This window comes from Bacillus rossius, chromosome 13 (genome assembly GCF_032445375.1).
Source record: "Bacillus rossius redtenbacheri isolate Brsri chromosome 13, Brsri_v3, whole genome shotgun sequence".
In the NCBI taxonomy this organism is placed as follows: domain Eukaryota; kingdom Metazoa; phylum Arthropoda; class Insecta; order Phasmatodea; family Bacillidae; genus Bacillus; species Bacillus rossius.
This window is the reverse complement of record NC_086340.1, coordinates 46702690-46724726: the sequence shown is the minus strand read 5'-3', so window position 1 is coordinate 46724726 and position 22037 is coordinate 46702690. Positions and strand designations below refer to the sequence as shown.

The window sequence follows — 22037 nt, the reverse complement described above, 5'->3', positions numbered from 1 at the left end:
CTCATGCGCCGCGGCGCCGCCTCCCGGCCCAGCTGCCCACGCAGCGACCGAGGCGGCGTCTGCCTGCGCCGACTTTCCATGCGCCGCGGGCGCTAAGGCGCCACGCGCTATGGGATCGCGTGTCGAAGTGTGCCGGCTGAGCTAGGGGGTCGTCTTACCGCGGGAGCGGGAACACGGGGCGGAGACGGGCTTCCACTGGGGGGGGCATTTGACGTCGTACCGACCATGGCCTTTAAGCCCGTGCTCCGCACCGCCAGTACCGTATCCCGTTTTCGGAGCGCGCCCCTTGCCCAGCCGGATTGAGTCAGGCGAGCGTCCCGGGCGTGACCCCAATAGACAACAAACCTTATTAAAAGTCACCGCGGCCACTGGCCTTAATTAAAATGTCCGTGACTAGGATCGTGTCAGATTAGAAGAAATCCAACTAGTACAGCTCACAGTGAGACAATATGTTGATAAATACAGTCGCCAACTTGATGTCACGTTTTAAATAATTAAATACATTAAAACTATTGTTAAGCCTTAAGCACCCAATTACCAGGTGCTACATTTTAATTGGGCACCTGGAACATGTTTTAACTGGTAATATAGTAAATTAAATTAATATATGTTTTTTTCTCGCCGACTCACAAAGAAGAGAAAGTTTCTCTTCCTTGCGAGGCGGCCATGTCCGGCAGTCTCGAACCACTCCGCGCCGGAAACAGACGTGTGTCCGTGGGCAGCATCCAAGTTTCTTTCATTTTATTAATTTTTATTCTACACTAAATCTTTAAATTTAAACCTCATTAATTCATAGCTGCCCACGTCGACTCGGCGCGTATTTTACGGAACCGGGCCTATCCCGACCGTCTTCATGGTGATACCGTGCGGCAGATCGTATCACTCACGTAAGTGTTTCGCCTAATTAAGGAGCCCGCTCATAGAGCCCCCCCTGCACCCGTTAATGTTCGGCGCTGGCCGTCTCCAGCGAGCATCGACCCACGTCCGTCGAGACTGCCGCGGTAACCATCAGTGTCGCGTAGTGGTATGTTTTTCTGTGTTAGTGTTGGTGAGAATTTTTGTAGCGAGAATGAACCGCGGAGCGGACTTGTAGAGTGTACCGTGTACCCACATGGACCCCCGGTGAAACTCACAAATTAAACGTATTCTCGCCAACTCGTGTACACTAATTTTCCGTAATTCCCCGTCCTCCACACGTCCGAGCGGCCTTCACAGTCAAGCGTAGAACCATTCAGGTTACATTCAAGCCGTGTACCTGGCGGGGCACGCGGGGGCAGAGTACCCACGACCCCACACCAACGGCCTAGCAGCCCGCTAGCCTGGCGCCCCTCCGGACAACCAGAGCATCGCGACGCCCGTAGCGCCCGTCAGGTACCCCCCGGACCTTTCACATAGGTCGGGTGATGGCAGTACATCATTGTCATTTATTTTTACTCCTTCCCACCAGGAATGAACCACCCTATATATAGCCCAGTCAATAAAGGTTTTATGCCGGAAAAAATTAGGTAAAAGCTGAATTTTGGACAGTTGTTAGTACACAACTAGAAGTGTTTTTCCCAAAAGTCCCCGCCCCTCCCCCCTGTGCTTCCCCCTCTACACCCCCTCAAAGTTCGGATTTGCCGTGTATTGGTTATACGCCGATATCTTCGTACGTTAGAGTCATAAATGGATGAATGTTTTTTTTTGTTTTGTTCCTTATAGTGTACTGCACAAAACTTATTCCAGCAATAATTACGCTAAAGCTACTGGTTTTGCCGTAATTCTAATAAATAGGTGTCAAATAGTCGATTTTAGCTTGCCACATGAATGGTTTTTATCCTGTAGTTTTTACGTAAACAAAAATTCACTAATATTGGCCAAGTAAAAGTTGTAGATCAATCTAAGTGCTTTAAAGCGATACCTTAAATATAGCCTTTTAACTAGTAACTCACCGTCCAGGCAACCGGAAATAGATGATTGTGTCTATAAGTAAAAACTTATTTCCACATCTTTTTGCACGAATCTTTTGTAGTTTTTAAAACTTGCACATTACAAACTTTTAACATCGAAACATGTTAACACAAAACATAAAGTTACGAAAGTAATCTGCACTAAAAAGTCTTGTCCCTTTCCCCTCCCTGCATATATACAATATATATACAGACATACAGGTATATACACAAACCCACTCAAACGAATTGATTAAATTTTATTTGCGCCAGTTTTGGTTCGGGGGGAATTTTTCCCTTACCCTTTTGAAAGTAAGGGTAGTTCCATTATCCACCACCTATGGACCCGCCGTGTTCCGGACTGGCCACAACCGGCAGCTGTTTGAACACTTTTCAGGTACAGACATAGTGTATCTACCATGTTAACAAACAGCATCACGGACCTCCCACCCACCACAAATACAGCAGATTTTTCTTTTCTGACATTTAAATTTGCATTCTTGATTAAATTTACGAGTCTGAGAAATATTACAGCAATTATTTTTACAAAAAAAAATTATAAATTATAAGGTGAATCATCTGTGTTTTCGTTTGTAAATCCAGGCGAGTTGTAGCACGACAGACCACTGCAATTCTCACACATTGCAGTACACTGCAAATTTGATTTGCGGCACCGACAGTAATTTCCACATCCCAGTTTACACGAGCAGGACACTAGAAATAACAGATCGTTGGGTGCGAAAGGTTTTGAGCTGATGGTTGGTTTCAAGGTTTTTTTGAGACATCCATTCTTTTTGGCCACTTCAATTTCCCATCCCCATTCAGTGGGCGAAAGTCTGTTCCCTAACCATGTTTGAACTTGTAAGTATACCCTAAGGAGATGTTCACGACAGGCTTCTGACGTTGGAGGAAGTTTCGCCAAGTCAAAATTTGATCTCAAGGCCGACTTTTTGGTTAACGTCGAAAACCTGTAGTATCTGGTTTCATTCAAGTGCGAGTATTTACTCAACCCATACAGTCCAAGAACAAATTTTTCCCCATCTACCAGTATTTCGGTTTTAGTAGAAAAATGTGCTATGAAAGTTCTAGCCAGTTTCTCAGCTTCCGGTGACTTCAACATTTCAGTAGCTTTATTTTTGCCTACACCAAAGAAACATGAGGTTGTATCACAACCAGTCAATGCATGAGTAAACAAAAGAAGTTTCCTGGTGTGTTTGAACTTTTCTGTCAAAGTTGCTATGTCATAAAAAACTGTCACAGGGTTTTCACCTCCCTTATGTTTGCAGAAATACATTTTTCGCTTTTCTGGGGCAAGAGCAGTTAAAAGTACTGCCAGGTCTGTATCAGAGCCACATACAACTACTTCAGCAAACGTGCTTAGTTTTTTTATAGCTAAATTTACTATATCTATATCAGCATCTCCTTCGCTTATAAATGTTTCAAGTCCTTTGTTTTTTAGTTCAGATGCAAGTGAAGTTATCATTCTTGTCTTGTTCTTTTTATTACTCAAAAATTCTTCTTTTCCTGTAACACACTTTGTGTTGTCATCAAAAGTTATATCACATGAAGATTTTTTCGCGTATCTCCGGTTTTGTTCTTCTTGTTTCGTTGTGGAATCTTCCGGGTATCCATCAAAAACAACTGTTGTATTTTCTCCGTATTTTGTCAGGACATATGTACAGTAACTTTGCATTATGTCTCCATATGTACAGTTTTTTGGCCAAAGAATGCAGTGAAGAAGAAAACCTCCATCCAAGACAATTGCTGCATCACTTAGATTTAAATCATTTACAATACCCTCCTCAAAATGTTTCATCAGTTTTGACTTGGCCCCCTTTCGTAGAGAAACTGCATCAAAAAGGGATGGTGGACGAGGCGCCAATTCATACTCAAGATATGATTTTAATTTTGTTGGGCTGTCACAAACACATAAGATGCGGTTAAATAGCTGTTGTGAATTCACAATTACCTGCTTTGACCGAACATTAACCGATTTTTGCATCGCCTGCGTTTTTACCATGTTTTTCCTATGAAGCTTGAGCTCCTGAAAGTTTTTCCCTTTCATATTTTCCATCGCTGCAACACCTTTTTCGTAAGCTTGGTCACAGTCTACAGAGTCGTCTGATACCAATCCAGATGATAACGATACCAGTTCTCCAGAAAATTTTGAGAATGGGTTATGTTCTTGAAGCCATGAAGTAAACTTTTCGACATCTGCCAGGTCTCTCGTTTTTCTTGACTCCCGGAGCTCAACATGTTGTTCACTGTATGATATGGAAGTCCCCAAAAATTCCTCAACAGCTTCGTGTACTTTAAGATAGAAAGGTGTTCCAAGAATCCATTTTGACAGAGTGCTGTCTGTTATACCTCTACCATGAGTCAAGCCTCCAACAGCTTTCATGGGACGCATGAGGCACTGTTCAATACACATGTCGGACCATGTTCCAGACCAAAACTTGCCACTTCGCCGTATTGTGAACATTCCATTATTTACGAACAAATCGAGTTCCTTCTCAGATAGCTTCGTATGAAGTTTTATCATTTCCTGCACATAGAGATGAGCAGACTTCGCATACGGCAAGTGTCCAGCAGCATGGAAATATGGAAGCATTTCGATTGTTGTATTTAAGTGTAAATCCCAATTTCCAGACCTCTCTGCAAAAATGAACTGTAGAATGAGGTCAATGCAGTTCAAGAGATTCACCCACAGCTTGGCAGTTCTGCTGGTTGACTGTATGTTTTTCAAGGAATCGTTTAATTTTTGTAAAGTACATGTGACGTCAGGTTTTCTCAACATTTCTTCGGGCTCTGTTTCCTGAAGAAGTAACTGTTTGGAAATGTTCTCCAAATGAATAATGGCATTTTGAAAATCGTCGAAGCTGTTCCTCATTACATTTATGATCGCAGAGGCCGTAAGAGTGTAAGCTCTGATGCATCTTGAATATGCACATCCATTCAACATGTGATTAACTGTTGTTTGACCATATACAGCAGCCCACAAACTTTCTAACCCACTTCCTTCCATTATTCGACCTATTGAGCCCATAAACGACATTAACAAATGAAAACCACCCAACCTCAAAACAATCTTCGATATGTCACTTGATCCTTCTGCAGAAGACACTATTTCAAAAGCTTTCAAAAAAAGCGGCTGATCAAATGTAACTATGCATGTCTGGTTGCGTTTCTTGCACTGTTCTGCTGCAAAACACAGTGCTGTGAAAATCGTAGATGGATTACTGGGATTTAAATTTATGAATGGTACACCCATTATATATGAGGATTTACAATCGTCCATGTGACTTGTTATTGTGTTCATAAAACCATTCCATCCTTGCTGAACCTTTGTTCCAGCAAGCCACATCCAATTTAGAGGAAACAAAATGTTTGATGGCTCATTTATAAGACTTCTAGCTGATTTAAGTTCGTTGAAATCCTTAAGTATGATAGCTTTGAAACCACACCGACTGTTTCTTTTCGGGTAGGAACATAAACGGATACATTCTTTGTTGAATTTTCCAGATGTTATTCTTTCAACCTGGATATGTGTTTCAACACTTGCACTAGGTGTAATACACTGAATTCCTCCCATTGCATGAAATGTGTTTAGGCCATCAAGTGTACGGATATTTATATCAGCATTGTCAAACACATACTGTATGAATGCTTCTTCATTTACTTGAGGGGAACCAGCATTTATAAGAGAATTCATGTAAATAGATGCTTCATGATACGACACACATACACCCATAGATGACAATAAGTCAATTAGATGTTTAGATCCGTACAGTCTATGAAGTGTTAATGCTAGGCTAGTTTGTATTGGAGATAAGAATGATCTTGGTCGTACAGTTGATATTACTGCATGATTAATTACAGCACACTTTCGACTCACTGCTTTTGAATCCACAGTGTTTTTCTTTTTCGTTACTCTTTGCATGAAAACTTTCAAACTATCTGGAACCAAGTTTTCTCCACCTGATCGAATTTCATTAACATTTGGGTATGTTTGTGAGTCATACATCATCTTCTGTATATCTTCTTTAATTATATCTGCAGCAGCTAATACTATCCTCAGTCGCTCTGTTGCTGGGTCACTTTCCCTATCGCGGTACCACTCATCCATAATTTTGTTAACTGTCTCAGACAAACAAAAAACATTTTTTCGTCCTGGTGTACATGACACAACTAACCTTTCCTTAAAATGTTGCCGTAGAAGATTTGTTATATGTTTATCTGAGTACGTTTCTTCTTGGCCAGAAATTTTTTTCAGAATGTCTTTTATCTCGCTTATTGTGTATTGACATTCATCACTGTTCTCGATATGCTCACACAGCATTGCAAATGAATCTCCAAATTTACATTTCGGTCTTCCAACAGGTCCCTTAGGTGATATAATTTTAGAAAAATTTGTGTGACAGTTTCTGTGATAGCGTGCTTCTGGTGAAACAAGGTCGTTTACACTTAGCAGTCTGGCTCTGACTCTCTCACTCCACTCATCATTTCGTTCATCACATTTCCTTAAAAAGTTTTCTTTTATTTCTAATGTTGTTATTTGGTGAATTCCTACCCTACGCTCCAAAGGAACTTTCAAATCAACAATGGCCGTCTTGCCACAAATAAAGCAGTTACTTTTGAAATCAAACTTTTCTTCTGAACTTCTCAAATAGCATGAAGATGTCGGCAGCTGTACGTCACTGGATTGTGTCAATGCAATAGCAGCTTTGATACTTGTTGGTCTTGTGTAGTTTTGCCTGCATACACTGTGAACCCTAACATTAGTTTTCCCTTCCAACTTTTCATGCAGATTGTCTTTCCGGGATAAACTTGCATCAATAATCGTCTGTATACCTTTCGTCACAATTACAGTTCCTCCTTCAAGCTCCTTGCCACAAAAAATACACAGTGAATTAATTGTGTCCATTTTTAACGTCAATATGAGCCGATCAAAAAGCCAATTTGTTTTATCTGAAATCAAAGTTATTGCATTAATATTGTTTTTGTAAGTAATACTACGAGTACTAACAAAGTTAGCTAAGAATGTGTTCTGATTGGAACATTTTATTATTAAAATTATGGTTCTGATTATTTGGCATTACGTAAACCAATTGCCTTCACACTTAAATATATAATTTTTCTATCTGCATTTTGCTAATTTAAATGAAAATGACCAAGTGCTACAAATACCATCATTAACTAAATCAACATACCTATTTATTAACGTCGTAATAGTAATGCAATTATATATGTTAAGATTTATTAATGCTAAAGGGACTAACTAGCAAGGCACATATTATTAACAGTTATTTAAAGAAATACTTTGGGTATTATTCCATTACAGCAAATTGCTTGGGATAAATTAAGAGACGCATGCAAACACAGGCCCAGAGAACCAATCAAGAATTGGTTGTTTTTCTGCGAAATTTTATGTGCATTTTCATGTGTACTTAGTTAACTATGACAACTTTTCTTAAAAGGAACTTCTCAGCGTGTCACTGTTTGTGTGCGTAAAACACTAGTTTTCTGTGACATATGGTTTGGCTGCAGTGGTGTAAGTCGATAGAGAGAAGTTGCGTTATTATAATTAATGTAATGAAAAGATTCACATAATTAAATATGTTAACCAGTTACTCACATAAAACATGCTTCTTCAAAAGCAATTAGCAAGATGTTTCCGCTGGCACTGACATAATACAGTATACGGTTTCCACACGCTAAAGAAATCACGACCAAAGCACATTTTACGTCTTGCAACTCCGGCAGTTTCATGGTAACTGACGTTAATGGCGACTGTTTCTATTGTTGCGCATCGTCCGCGTGGAGTCGAGATTGACGCACTCGACACTAATCCGTGTCGCTTAAAATGTGAGTCACTGGTCCAAAGGCTATAAATAGGGTATCGTTTTAAAGAATTTATAATGCGCTAAAACGTTTACTTAGCCAATATTAGTGAATTTTTGTTTACGTAAAAACTACAGGATAAAAACCATTCATGTGGCAAGCTAAAATCGACTATTTGACACCTATTTATTAGAATTACGGCAAAAACAGTAGCTTTAGCGTAATTGTTGCCGGAATACGTTTTGTGCAGTATACTATAAGGAACAAAACAAAAAAAACATTCATCCATTTATGACTCTTATGTACGAAGATATCGGCGTATAACCAATACACAGCAAATCCGAACTTTGAGGGGGTGTAGGGGGGGGAAGCACAGGGGGTAGGGGCGGGGACTTTTGGGGAAAAACACCTCTAGTAGTGTTCTAACAACTGTCCAAAATTCAGCTTTTATCTAATTTTTTCCGACTATCGTTATTTTTTTCCCTTTATTGACTGGGCTAATATTAACATTTTGATTCCTCATGTAAACCAAAAAATAATCACTTTATATCTCCAGCTTTTCTCTGACACGTGATCACACCTGCTGCTGATGACATCGCTAGCCCAAGGTCCTATCCACCTGAGCTAGGAACGTCCTATAGGGAGAACCTAACCTCCCGTGCAGTTTACTCTGCTGAAGATCAACCCCTGGTTCTATCCAATGAAGTCCTGAGGTTCTGTTATTGATGTTGCAAGGTGTTGTCTGTATTTATTTATTTTGCATTTCTGTTTTTGGGGGAACAATGAAAAACAAATGTTGACCATAACAACTAACTGAGGGTGACCACTCTTTCGGCAACAAAAAAAAATCCAGTATTTTTAAGGTTCTTCTAAGAATTTTCATCAAATATTACTACATTAATAAAAAAATATACAACGCCAACTATTTTGGTTATCAGAACTAATAAATCCAAACAACTTATGACAATACTGCATTACTTCTAGGATAAAAGTGTTTTTCTTTAAGAATTTAGTAGTTGTATGTTGTTTAAACTATGTGAGTAGTAATAAACAGCTAAATTTTACGAAAGGATAGCATTGGTATAAATAATACTGAAATAATTAGGGCAAAACTAAAATTATTCTAACAGCTGCCTGGGACAAAAGAAATTTCATACATGACATCAATTATAAACAATAACAATGAAAATTCTCATTTGTTAGCTGTGCTACGTCCCTAGATTTAAATTCTTCATAAAATTCAGTTTAGGCCGGTATTCCAAGATGATCGGGTATGGTAGCGAATAAGCACTACTTTATTGGTATACAACTCACAAACCACATTCCAGAAAGTGACAAATCCCAATTACTGTTAGGTAACGTAAAAGAAACCGTTTTAACCCTGGAGTGGGCGCGTGCTTTTTCGTTACATGTTTGGGCGCGTAGTTGATATGTCACCCATATGATTTTTTTGTTTTTATTGTGTCATATTTCAAGAACTCGGGATATTTCATGTGTGCCTAGTTTTATAGGTATTCTAAGCAACAGTAGTACCAATTTAAGAGGGCGAAGTATATAATAACAATATAATATATTGAAACAAATGAAACTGCATCACAATAAAACCATTATCCGAAAACATTGTATACATTACTATCACAATATAATATATAGCATGTATTTGCTGCTTTTAATCATGTATTTATGTATATGCCCTTAAATTAAAATGTTTTCTTGGAGTTCCTGGTCGAAAAATACCTAAGTATTTGCAAACAATTCAAACATACATTGTGAAGATGTTCAAAACACATCCTTTCATTTTTTGGCACCATCTTTTTTTATGTCACCTATATTTATCTTATTTATGTTTCATGGCATCATATTATATTAAGTCAGAATGTTTCATAAGTACATTATTTTATAAGTATGCTAAATCACAAAATTATACTAATTTCTGGGTAAAGTAAAAAATATAAAGCAATAAAACAAAAACTATCACAACAATAAAACCAAAAGCAGAAAATATTGTACTTATACATAACTGTCAACACAAAACTACTTATGTGGTCCCTTTGCTGTATATTATCATGCATGTACCCTAAAATAACCATTTATTAGAGTTCCTGGTTAAAATACACTTACTTACAAACAATTGTAACATACATCGTGCAAATGATTACCACACATCCATTCCTTGCATTATTGGTAACTTACTATCTTCTTGTTGTGCAGTCTTTTTTGCGTCCACATTCACAACATCGTCCTCTGGAACCCTGTTTCAGATTTTCCTAAGGCTTTCTTGTTGAAGTCACACCCAGTAGAACACATGCACGTCGCCTCAATTCAATAGGCACTTGTGGCAATGCTGATCTGTACTTTATTTGAGGTTTGCTCATTTCCCACGACAACCTCTGCATAAACTCTGTTTTCTCAATTATTTGTTTTCCTTTCTGTTTGTTCGATATATACACAGTGCATTGATGGCAGATATATTCAGTAAATTGTAGAAAATTTCCATGGGCCACCTGCGAGTGTTCCTAGAAACATCATTTTTTTGAATGAGCTGGTCAAGGAGATTTACACCAACCTTTGTCATGTTTTAAAATGTTACTAACAGTGGTTTCATTGATGTTCCTGTTTCCTCATCAATTAAATCAAAGTGATGTAATGTGGTGTCGTGTCCTGCATTTGGCCTCGGTCCACTTGTGTGAGTGCTACATGCTCATCCCTGAAGCAAACATGGCTGCCCCGACACCGAAGGGTATTTTTTACCTAATCTCTACGCCTAAGCTAGTTATCCTGTAAGATGGTGATGCACCCGGCGCCAACAGATGGCGCCTGCCGCAGAATGTAAATAAGTGGGATTCATTGTGTCATTAATCAGGGAAGGAGCGGGCTTCCGCTCGTGTTGGGAGCATCCAGATAGTCAGGACAGTCAGTGACATCTTATAGAACATGCTGCAAAGGCTAAATCTGTAAATATTGACTGTAATGATAATGTAACCGACTTGTATATAAGCATGGCTTGTACTGTACCAATCACAGATCCTATAGAAACGAGAGGGAGAGATAGAAAGGCCACTCTCTGAATAACAGCTAGAATGCTATTTGCAGCTAGGGATGCAACATCGCTCTTAAAAACACTGATATCACGAACATCGATGTTCAAATGAAAAAACATCGTTCTGACAACCGATACATCAATGTTTTAACCTATGTTTTTAAATATCAGGAAAAACATGCCAAAATGATTTAAATTATAGTATGTAGCCAAAAAACATACCTACTACAGGTCCCTGACCACAATATCCACAAGATAGCTGTGAAAGTTGAGCGGTGACCGTAACATTATATAGCGGAGAAATTAAGATAAAGGTGTACCGTACTGCACTGCCCCTAAGTGGTTTCAATATTCTGTATCAGTTTTATGCCTAAAAATTACTCCGAAAACACGCCTTTTAGCCATTTTCACTCTACTAAAAACACAGTTTAAAAACTTAATCCGAATTCAAAAGTACCTTTCGGCATTCAGCGAACACTTAAATTCTTTTCGTAAACAGACCCCACTCGGATATCTTGAGTAGTTTTCAAATCACGTTGTTTTTCCTGAAGCTCTGCGCACCGTATGTGTGTCTGGGCAGACTATTTAATTACCCTTTTTTTTATGTTTTTAGTTATCATTTCATAAATATATTGTAAATAGTACAGATCATGAGAGATCTATCTATCTATCCAAAAACCATTGCCATATGACATTTAGTTTTCAAGAAACCTTTTTTTTCATTTTCAATACTTATAAAACTTACATTTTTAAGTATAAATAAATGTTGTAAATGCTAAACCATTTTGGTTGGTATCCTTATCATTTTTTTTTTTTTTTCAGTATTTTAAGAAGTCTAAAATTATTTTAAAAATAACTATTTTTTTACACAATTTATTTTTAATTAAAAAAAAATAGGGAAAAAGCATGAAGTGTATGTGCAGGTTTAAAATGTAACATTAATTTTATCTCGATAGAGCTAGCGAGACTGTATCGGTATCAATAAATAGCTTGTATGTACAACAAACTATGATATTGTCCATAAAGTCTCGCTGCTTTTTCCCCTATATTTTTCAAAATTTAAAAGAATTTTCTCATGTAAACAAAAAATTTTAACGGCATTTATTTTCAAAATGATTTTATAGATATAAAGTACTGGGAAAAAATTGATACTGAAATCAACCAAATAGTTTAGTATTTACAACATTTTTAATACCTACTTAAAAATGTAGGTTATTATAGTAAGTACAGACAGTTAAAAAAATTGTATCTTAAATTCTAAATGTCGTATCGTAAGGTTTTTTTTTATATATTCAATAAATATTCATGAATTGATAGCCAAAGTATTATAAAAAACTAGGGTAATTTTAATGATGAACTATGTCGATGTTTTTGTACTTTTTCGTCGATGCATCGGTGATGTATCGCTCTTCAAAACATCGATGCTAACATCGATGCTAACATCGATGCTAACATCGATGTTTCATGAATGATACATCAATGTTTTGAAAACATCGATGTATCGTTTGCATCCCTATTTGCAGCGCTTAGAGGTGAGTTGTTACAGCAACTTTCGGTATCTGTCCAACCCACACTGATACAGTAATGTACTAGTTACAAGTAGCTGATACTTCTGAAACAGTTAGAGCAGTAGGGGTCCCAGGAAGCGACAAGGTATCAGCATTCTCGTTACAGGTTACACATCCTCCGTGCCGTCATCACCAGCTTAAAATGTATCGGTTTTTCTGATACATTATTTATCACGCCCGGTAATTCTCTACCTCTGTTACTCTCATGCCCGCCTGATACAGCCAGTATCAATCAGTTCAACATTCACTGCAGTTCGTCCTGGCCGTGTATTAATTACCACCATGTACATTGTTGCGGGCTGTCATGCTTTGTAGTTAGTATCTTTATAGTGAAATAAGGAATGGGTAAGTGCAGGAAAAAGACTTCATTTGTGTGGAATTTTTCACGGAAAATAATGAATTTGCTAATTGTAATTTGTGTAAACAAAAACTGAGTTATAAATCATCATCGACTAATCTGAAGAAACATTTGAAATGTAAACATTGATATAGTATGCTCACTAATGTACCTATCTGTTTTTTTATTTTTAATTTTTGATAAAATCGTAATCTTTTAATGTATGAAAACACTAGTTACTAATTTTGTTCGAAAAAAGAAAGTCCATATGTTGATTACATCTGTTATTAGTGTCAACTGAGAATTTATTTGCATTTTCATAGCTGTTAGCTGCACAAATATACATATTATATCTTGTATTAATGTACTTTTTAATATTAAAATTTCATTAGTTTTATTATTGAACGAGACTGTGCACGCACTGCGCACTGAGCGTACTTTGATGTGGGACAATAAACAAAACGACTCGTAACAATTTCGCTTTGCGCTCTCCTTCAACGCCTTCCCCTGCGCTTCCTCCCCTACATTATTTCCCTTCTTTATCCCTTATTCGTCGTTCCTGCTCCCTCCCCTTTCACAAGCTCCGCCCAAGTGACCGTCATCTGCGATCGGGTTCTGCGCTCATTGGCCGTGGTGTTGTTCCAGGCGAATTCTGAACTGATACTAAAGTACTTGATACTTGAATAGTGTACTCGTTTGCCGTTCCTGATAAAGGCGCATATCAGTTACAAAGTATCAGGTTCATACTTTGCGACCCACCTCTAGCAGCGCTGTTGTGGCCGTGCACAGTACTAACTAGAGGTGTAAAAGTAACGAAAAAAAGCATACCCGTATGTATTCGTTACTTCAGTACAATCAGTACTCGTTCCTTCAGATACCTCATAACATGCAACGAATCGAGTCGTATTGCGTACGCGTACTTTATGACATCGCGTAAATAATAATAAATAGAATATATAGAATTAACAATATTTGATAATTAACAGTTTTTGTTAACCTAGAAACAATTAAATCTCATTAGAGCGGCTTTATTATATTAGGTATCTCTTTTAAGATAATGAAAAAATGGGAAAATTCGCGATGATAAAAAACAAAAACATGCATATTTCTAATTTGTAAAAAATACTTTCTTATTTTGTTTCTGTTCCAATCTCAAACTTTGTCTACACACACAATACCTTTAATAAACAGTAAAAAACTTTGTAACGCCCCTAGTGCCCAAAAATTATATTATTTTAAATTAATTTAAATAAAAACCTTGGAAACAGCTGGGCAAAATATTAAGAAATTTAAAATTAATTACCAGAGGGGACACGAGGCGGTGAACAAGACAAAATTTACACTCCCTGCACACTAGTAACTTGGGAGTTCGTGGATCGTTATGTAGAAGGTACAGTAAGTCCTCGGTTTACGTCGGGGTTACGTTCCTGAAAACCGCGACGTAAATAGAAACGACGCAAAATGAGCCATGTTTCATGCCACCGGCCGGCCACGGCCCAAGGTCGGCCGGAAGCGATGGCATACAGACGTGACAACGGGCAATTTTATCAGCAAATGACAACCGACAGCGTGGGAAACAAGTCCAACTAGTACTTCTCAGCTTAATAGAATGGTTATTTAACCAACTGCTTTATTACCTTTATTGATTGAAATATAAAAACAGATATATAGTACATACTGTACGTAAGAGCAGGAAGCGTCCCTCATGATGTATGATAAGATAAGGCGGTGAACGTGTAGCTTACGCTACATAGCATAAATTAACTACCGAATGAAACAAAGAATTATAAACGAATTATATACGGTGTTTTGGTTAAAATAAAGATTTACGGTCATTGTAAACGACGTTATTGTGAATCGGCGACAACTTAAATTGAAACATGAGTACTCAAACATTAGCGACGTTAATCCGAAACGACGTAAATCGGTACGACGTAAATAGAGGAATTACTGTATATGATAAATAAATACGCTATATAAACAGCTTAGTCTATAGGTTATCCTGGTTTATTTTTAAGAGGTTTTGTTTTAGCATTATTTCGACATGATAATAAAAATCTTAGTAATTAACAAAGTAAAGGGGGCGCCCCTACATTATTTAAAACAATACACATTACACCTTAACAAACAAATGATTACATTAACAAAATTTCAAGTATAGCACCAAAATTTGATTCTCCCACCGATTACATATATATGAGATTCCTTGATGTTACATGTTCTGAGGATTACACTCTTAAAGTACTGCTCGCTGGTATCTTGTTAATTAATTAAGTTCCTTCTATGCAAGTGGAATATATATAGCTCATATCACCCGGGTCTTCCCAGGATGACGTCGGACTGAGAGGAAAACTCTTCTAAAGGGGGAAATCAGCTGCAGGTCCCGAAGTTCATGCGGGGAGCAATTTCTCTCCCCGGAAACTTTGACCTTGTCTGAAACACATGTCAAATTCAAAACGAATTAGACCTGCGTCCAGACAGTCATACACAGTCTGCGCAAAAGGCCAACAAACGGGAATTTGGGGAGAAAAAAAAGGATTAGGCCTACTCACCAAACAGGGTGTGGAAACATAGCTCGCGAGGTATCACGCGCTTACATCAGCATAGCGCGTACCGAGAATTCGCAGATGCGCGAAGGAAACCAGATACAAAGAATAAAAAAAAAAAATTTAACTACACGTGACTTTTTCTAAAAACTACCTCTGCCTGGCTACTGTACAAATGGGATCACATCCCTTAAGCAACTGACTACATCTTTCATGCAACCGAAAATCGCCGTTCCCGCGAAAAGCCTCTTAACACAGAGGATGCCGAGAAGACGTGGTCAGCAGCCGAGGTCATAGTACTGAGTGCCCTCTATGGCGGACCAGGCTTCTAATTAAAACGGGCGCTAAAGCCCTAGGTAGGAGGGGAAAGGTTCGGTTCTAATCCGAAAACGTGCGGAGGTGTCCAAGGCGGGCGTGACAACAACACGACCTGCGCACTCTCTACCGGCGGTAACCGGAAGCTACAAAGAATCGCCTTCTACAGGCCGCGAGAAGAAAGTTATAGTGCCTTATGGCACGGCAGCGCTGCTCTCTAGCGGCGTAAATGGGAACTAACTGAGGCGGTGAGCTGACTTGCCACTAGGTGTCAGGAGGGTAAGCTTTGCACGCTGGCGACCAGGCCCGCGGTTACTTTTTTCGCCGCTAGATGTCGGGGACGTCTCTGTACGACCAGGGAGAATGTCCTTGAATTAGGCCATCGTCTTGGCTAAGTTCCCGTCAAGTCACTGCTCCTAGCTTGATTTCTCAGAACTAATGAGGAGGGGGGGGGGGGAAGGGAAGATGTACAGAAAACGCTACTCCGCTGGGAACACCGGGCCACTGGAGCCCTTTTGTGACGAGACTTGCTATTCTCAGCAGGCCTCTCAGAAGTAGCAGCTTGCAGCCCAAAAGCTGCTCTATGCAATTTTGGTCATGAAGGGAAATAAAATTACAAACTCGGGACGTGACTGCAGGCGGGAGAAAATCAACCGGGCTGCCTACGTCCACATTAGACAGCAAAATATCAGACTGGCCCCCTGAGAAAGGGGGCTTCGGTCCACAGGCACTAAGTTTAAACACGTGGCGTACACCGGCCTAACAAAAAGTAAATCACCCCCTTAACAACCAGATAAATTAAAAAATAAGAATTCTCAAAAAAATTTTAAAATTATAGAAAAATTAAAAACGGTGACGAAATGCCTAATTTCCGGCACATACTCCCCCGCTTGAATGCGGAGCATATAGGGAAAATAAAAAAAACACACACTCCTTAGTAAAATTAGTACCAGGTTCGCCTGTATCCTACTTATTATATTCTAACACCTTTGAGACGCGTCCGCCTCTCAGGCACAGCATATCGATAAACCTTAAACAAACTTATTAACTAAGTGCTTATTAACTAAGCGGCCACTTAAAACTAATACAACTTAATGCTAGCATTCTTATTTCTAGTACCATGGATTTTTAAGACCTCGAGGTTTTTGGCATGCCTAATTTAAGAGAGTCCCCTATGTTAGGGGAAGGAAAGTAAACACATTTATATTAAGTTAGCCTGTGTTTTCTTTAGATGGGAGATGTGCACTCTGGTCACGAATTATCCCGAACTGGGGTCAGCTAGGCTAACCGTAACTGGCGTTAAAAATCTGTCGCGGTTGACACTCCCGGTGTCACACCACCACAAGTTAGACACCCGTCTGGGAACAGCCTTCAACACTCCAATCTTGTTTATCTTTTTTAAGTTATTATTTTGCACGCTGCTCCAAAAAACGAGTGCCCCAAAATTCATAAATAAATTATTCAAAAGGTTTTTAGAAAAGGAAGAGATCAGATTAATAGTATTTAAAATGAAAAGAACGTAATTACTCGAAATGTGAAAAACTTTAATGAGACCATTTGCGCATGAGCATGGTAAGGAATTTAATTTACGACCAAATATCAAAAAAATTACAATTATATCTAAAACCATTTGCCCTATAAAGTTATAGAGGCTTTTAATATAGCCACGTTTTAATATATACCAATAAATAATAAATACTGCAATAAACGCATAAATAAATTCAGACATTGATACAAAAACCGTTCTAAAAATATATATATATAAATAATAAATTACAATACTATTCAAGTAAAAGTTAGTAAAAATTAATGTCTCTCTAAAACATCTTGATTACACCCAGGTGAATTTATTTTACGGCGCTTCATGGCATGCTTGATGGAAGGTTCGGTAAAAATGAGTACGAGGACGCAACATACACTCGACGCGGGAATTAGGGTCTTTTGGCAAAAATCATTTTTAAATTGTTCACTGTTATGGTGGGCAAAGTTTATATCAACGCCCCGGGGTTACAGGGGCAAAAGTTCGGAGCCGGAATCACTTACTTGGATTAAACGTTGAACGTCGCATCCCACCCCGGACCTCCTGGCCCGGAGTTTAGCCGGCTGTACTTTAGCACACATGCTAAATGCTTCATTAACGAAAAAAGTAGCGTAGACTCTTCATCCTCTTGGCAGCACCCGCCACAATCTAAGTATTTGCCGAAGTTCAATATACGTCAGCTGATTTATGTTAAAGAATATTTCACGAGTCCCCGCCGGCCCAATACCACGAGCCATCACCCGCGCTCGTCACGCCCGAAGCGCATACACGTCCACCACGGCGATCAGCTGACGACTCCCTCATACAGCTCATTCCGTCAATCTTGACGTATTTCCCCCACCACTTTATTGCCTTGGAACAGTCCATTTCAATCTTCACGGGGGGGGGGGGGGGGGGGGGGGGGGGGAGCGTCGTACACCGTATTATGATTCAAAGCCCAAATCGATATAATTAAATATCAAGAAACTAAACCATTTAAAAAAACATAATATAAAAACATATTTAAAAATAAGATTAACAAAACTTATAAAAGACCAATACTTATAAAAAAGGAAAAGGGCAAATACAAAAACTAAAATTACGTCACAGCCATAATTCAACATTAATTAAAATAAATATAAAATCAAGTGGCCATGCCACCTATGGCCACAAATCGCTGTATTTGAAAGGGACCTCTCCAGTGGTACGCCAGCTTGACGGAAAACTTATCCACTGCCTTGTTGAGTGGGTGAGCCTTACAAAGCACAAAATCGCCTAGTCTGATAGGGTTAGGAGATCGGTTTTCGTTGTATTTCTTTTTTCTGCTCTCATGAGCCAGACTGAGATTTTTACGAGCTCTTCTCCAAATCTCCCTGATGTCTCTCGGATCATCGGGCAATAGGTCATTCAAAGACCAAAGATTTGAAAGAGGGGCATTAGGTCGGTAAGTGAACATGAGTTCGAAAGGAGTACTTTTGTGTCCTTCATGATGTGCATAATAAAAGGCCATTTGCAGCCACACCAAATTCGAATCCCTTTTATCCTGCTCCTGCGCATGGTAAGCTATTAAAGCAGACCGGAGATTGCGGTTGAATCTCTCAGCATGCGAGGGCTGTGGATAATAAGGCGAGGTTGTGACGTGCAGGATGCCATGTGAGAAGCACATGTTCTTGAAAATCCTAGCCGTGAACTGGGTTGCATTGTCTGAAACTACTATAGATGGGACTCCCGACGTCTTGAAGACCTGATTACGTAGCGCAGAAACAGTGTTTTCTGCGGTGGCTTTTCGCATCGGGATGAGCCAGACAAATTTTGTGAAGGCGTCGATACACACTAGCAGCATAGTGTTTCCTGTCCTTGAGCGCGGGAAAGGCCCGACAAAGTCTATAAACATCTTTTGCATGGGGCGCTCGGCCACATCCGAGGTTAAATAACAGAAACGAGTGTTCTGCGCTGGCTTACTCAGCGCACAGATTTTGCATAGTTTCACCTGCTCGGTGATGTCCTTGTGCATGCCGTCCCACACGAAATGACGTCGGATAGCCTGAATGGTCTTATATATACCGAGGTGTGCGCCCACCGGCGAGGTGTGATAATAATGGAAAATCATATCACGCAGATTTTGTGGGAGCACAATTTTGTATGTTTTTGATTGGGGGGTGCGTTTTTGCAACAGCCCCTTAGATATCCTAAAGTATTTTGGCGCCATTCCTGAACTAAAAAGGTTAATAATACTGGAAATGTGTGGGTCAGCTTCCTGCTGGCTTTGTAAATCCTGAAATGCCAACGGAAAATCTGTCAATAGGGCTTGACATAAGAGTGGTGTTCCTTCGGGTGGAGTCTGAGTTGGGTTTTCGAACATGCGAGTAAGTGTGTCCGCTACTATGTTCTGTGTGCCACGAATGTGTTGGATTTTGAACTTCAAGGAGGAAATTTTTGTAATCCACCGCCCAAGTTTCCCTAATTGTTTCGGGTGTGCTAAAAGCCAGGCTAATGCCTGATTATCTGTCTCTAACAGGAATTCCCTGTGTTCTATAAATTGGCGGAATTTGTCAATGCCAAATACCACGGCGAGCCATTCTAATTCGTAGATTGAGGAGGCTTTCTTCTCGGCGTGGGTAAGTGTCCGCGACGCAAATGCAATGGGCTGTCTGCAGCCTTCGACTTCCTGTGATAGTACTGCGCCAATAGCCACACTGGACGCGTCAGTCTGTAAAATGAAAGGTTTGGTGAAGTCTGCCATACGGAGTACAGGCGGGGAAGAAATCGCCTGTTTCATGAAAATAAAAGCTTTTTCTTGTTCCGGACCCCATGTGAAAGGTGTTATGCAACGTATTTAGTGGTGCTGCGTGCTCAGCGAAATTAGGAATATTTTTGAGTAAAAATTTGTCATACCAATAAAATGTGAAATACCCTTAGGGTTTGTGGGAGGCGGAAAATCACGAATGGCTTGTGTACGTGAAGGATCAATGGTTACTCCCTTGCTAGAAACCAAGTGTCCTAGAAAAGACAGTTCTTGGACTGCAAACTTAACCTTTTTTGTGTTGACAGTTAACCCTGCTTTACGAAATCTACTAAGGACTACCTCTAAATGTTTGATGTGTTCTTCAAATGTTTCTGAATATACGACGACATCGTCTAGATAGTTGTACACTGTTTTGAATTTTAGATCTCCTAGTATCTGATCTAGGAGTCGAGTTAGTACTTGGGCACCGGTGGCCAGTCCGAAAGGTACTACTGTGTATTGGTACAAGTTCCAAGGGACACAGAAGGCTGTGATAGGTTTTGAATCCGCAGTAAGGGGAATTTGGTGGTAAGCAGAATTTATATCAAACACACTAAAATATTTGGCCTTACTGAACCAATGAAAAGCAGTGTTTGGGTCTGGCAAAGGTATGTTTTGTATGACTATTTTCTCATTAACTTTTCTGTAATCAATTACACATCGTTGTTGATCCTTGCCCTTAGGCACCAGAAAAGCTGGGGAACTGTAGGCGGAGGTCGAGGGTTCGATTACCCCTTTGTCTAAAAGCTCCTGAACATGATTGTGCATCGTTTGCATCTTAGGGCCTAAAAATTGATAAGGGTGAGATCTCACTGGAATTTTATCCGCTAACTCAATTTGGTACTCGACTAAATTCGTGCGACCTAGTTTACTAGTCAAGACGTCTAGAAAACTGCTGCATAATTTATCAATGGCGGCCCGCTGCTGTGTATTAAGGTGCTCGTGTGAATTGGTGTTTCCCTGATCCAAGATGGCTGCCGTTGGCACGGCCGGAACTGAAACTATTTGCTTAGGGGTACCACAAGGAATAGGGTTACCCATATTGAATTTGAAAACAAAATTCGTAGCCTGAAGATTAATGATTAGACCTGTCTTGGCAATGAAATCAGAGCCGTAGATTAGGTCTGTGGCAAGTTGATCAGACACCAAAAATGGGAAATTGTTGATGACAATTCCGATTTAGTTCTTTATATGTATCGTTGTCCTTCTAGTATATGTACGTAATATAAGTGATTCTGGTTTTGGTATTATTCTGTTAGTGGAAGAGGATGTTATGTGTTAATGTTGGCAGCATTTTTTTTTTTAGCGACTTCCGTTGTTGTTGTGCAGGCTGCTGATACACTTCGTTTAAAATGTAGACTGTGAAGTCAATCCAATAAAACCATATATATAGTAACAGAAGTGAACGCGTATTACTGTGTTAACTCTAATAGGTTATGGGCCCAGAGCCAGTAGGCAACTTCTGTTCAAGAGATATAGTTGGTTTTATGGAGAATATGCAGTTTTTGGTTAAGGGCTTCATGTGACTCGTGTGTATGGTTGTTATCAGTGTATGGTCTTTGGTGAAACATGTCGTATTCAAGTATGGCGAATGCGGCAAACGTACCATTTGGGATTAGACCATTTGATGGTGTAAACTTTAGTAACTGGTTCTATCGGATGAAGTTACTGCTGGAACAGAATGGAGTATTACACATGTTGACAACCGAACCTCCGACGGTAGAAGCTGATCTTAAACGATTTAAGCAAGAAGACGTCAAAGCTCGAAATCTTCTCGTCCAAGGATTGGCAGACAACATGTTGCCGATGATTATGAATAAAATCACGGCAAAAGAAATTGTGGACACCCTAGCAACTACATATGAAAAACGTGGGATGAAATCCATGGTGACTGCACAGAAAGCTTGGCGGAAACTGGAATACAAGAAAGAAAAGCCTCTTCAAGAATTTTTACAGCAATTCGAGTCTATGGCCTCTGAAGTCAAGGTGGCTGGTGGAAAGATTGAGGAAGATGAAATGGTTAATCAATTGTTGGTGGCGATGCCCTCAGATTTTGATAGTGTTGTATCTGCCATGGATATATTGTATAATAAAGATAAGTCGGCTGTGAAATTTGAGTATGTGAAAAATACTCTATTAGCAGAAGAAGAGAGACTTC

At 39.4% G+C, this 22037-nt stretch overlaps 1 protein-coding gene across 1 annotated transcript; it reads right to left on the bottom strand.

Annotated features, from left to right (window-relative positions):
* Positions 1-678: 678 nt before the first annotated feature.
* Positions 679-17043, bottom strand: LOC134538524 (uncharacterized). The gene is made up of 2 exons (XM_063379918.1): positions 16695-17043; positions 679-6896 (listed from the first exon to the last, which is right to left on the bottom strand). The coding sequence occupies exon 2, from the start codon at positions 6850-6852 to the stop codon at positions 2485-2487; it is 4368 nt and encodes a 1455-aa protein (XP_063235988.1). The 5' UTR covers positions 6853-6896; positions 16695-17043; the 3' UTR covers positions 679-2484.
* Between the last annotated feature and the right edge of the window lie 4994 nt (positions 17044-22037).

Excerpts from the sequence above, each read along its gene's own strand:
- LOC134538524 (XM_063379918.1), bottom strand. The coding sequence starts at position 6,852 with ATGGACACAATTAATTCACTGTGTATTTTTTGTGGCAAGGAGCTTGAA.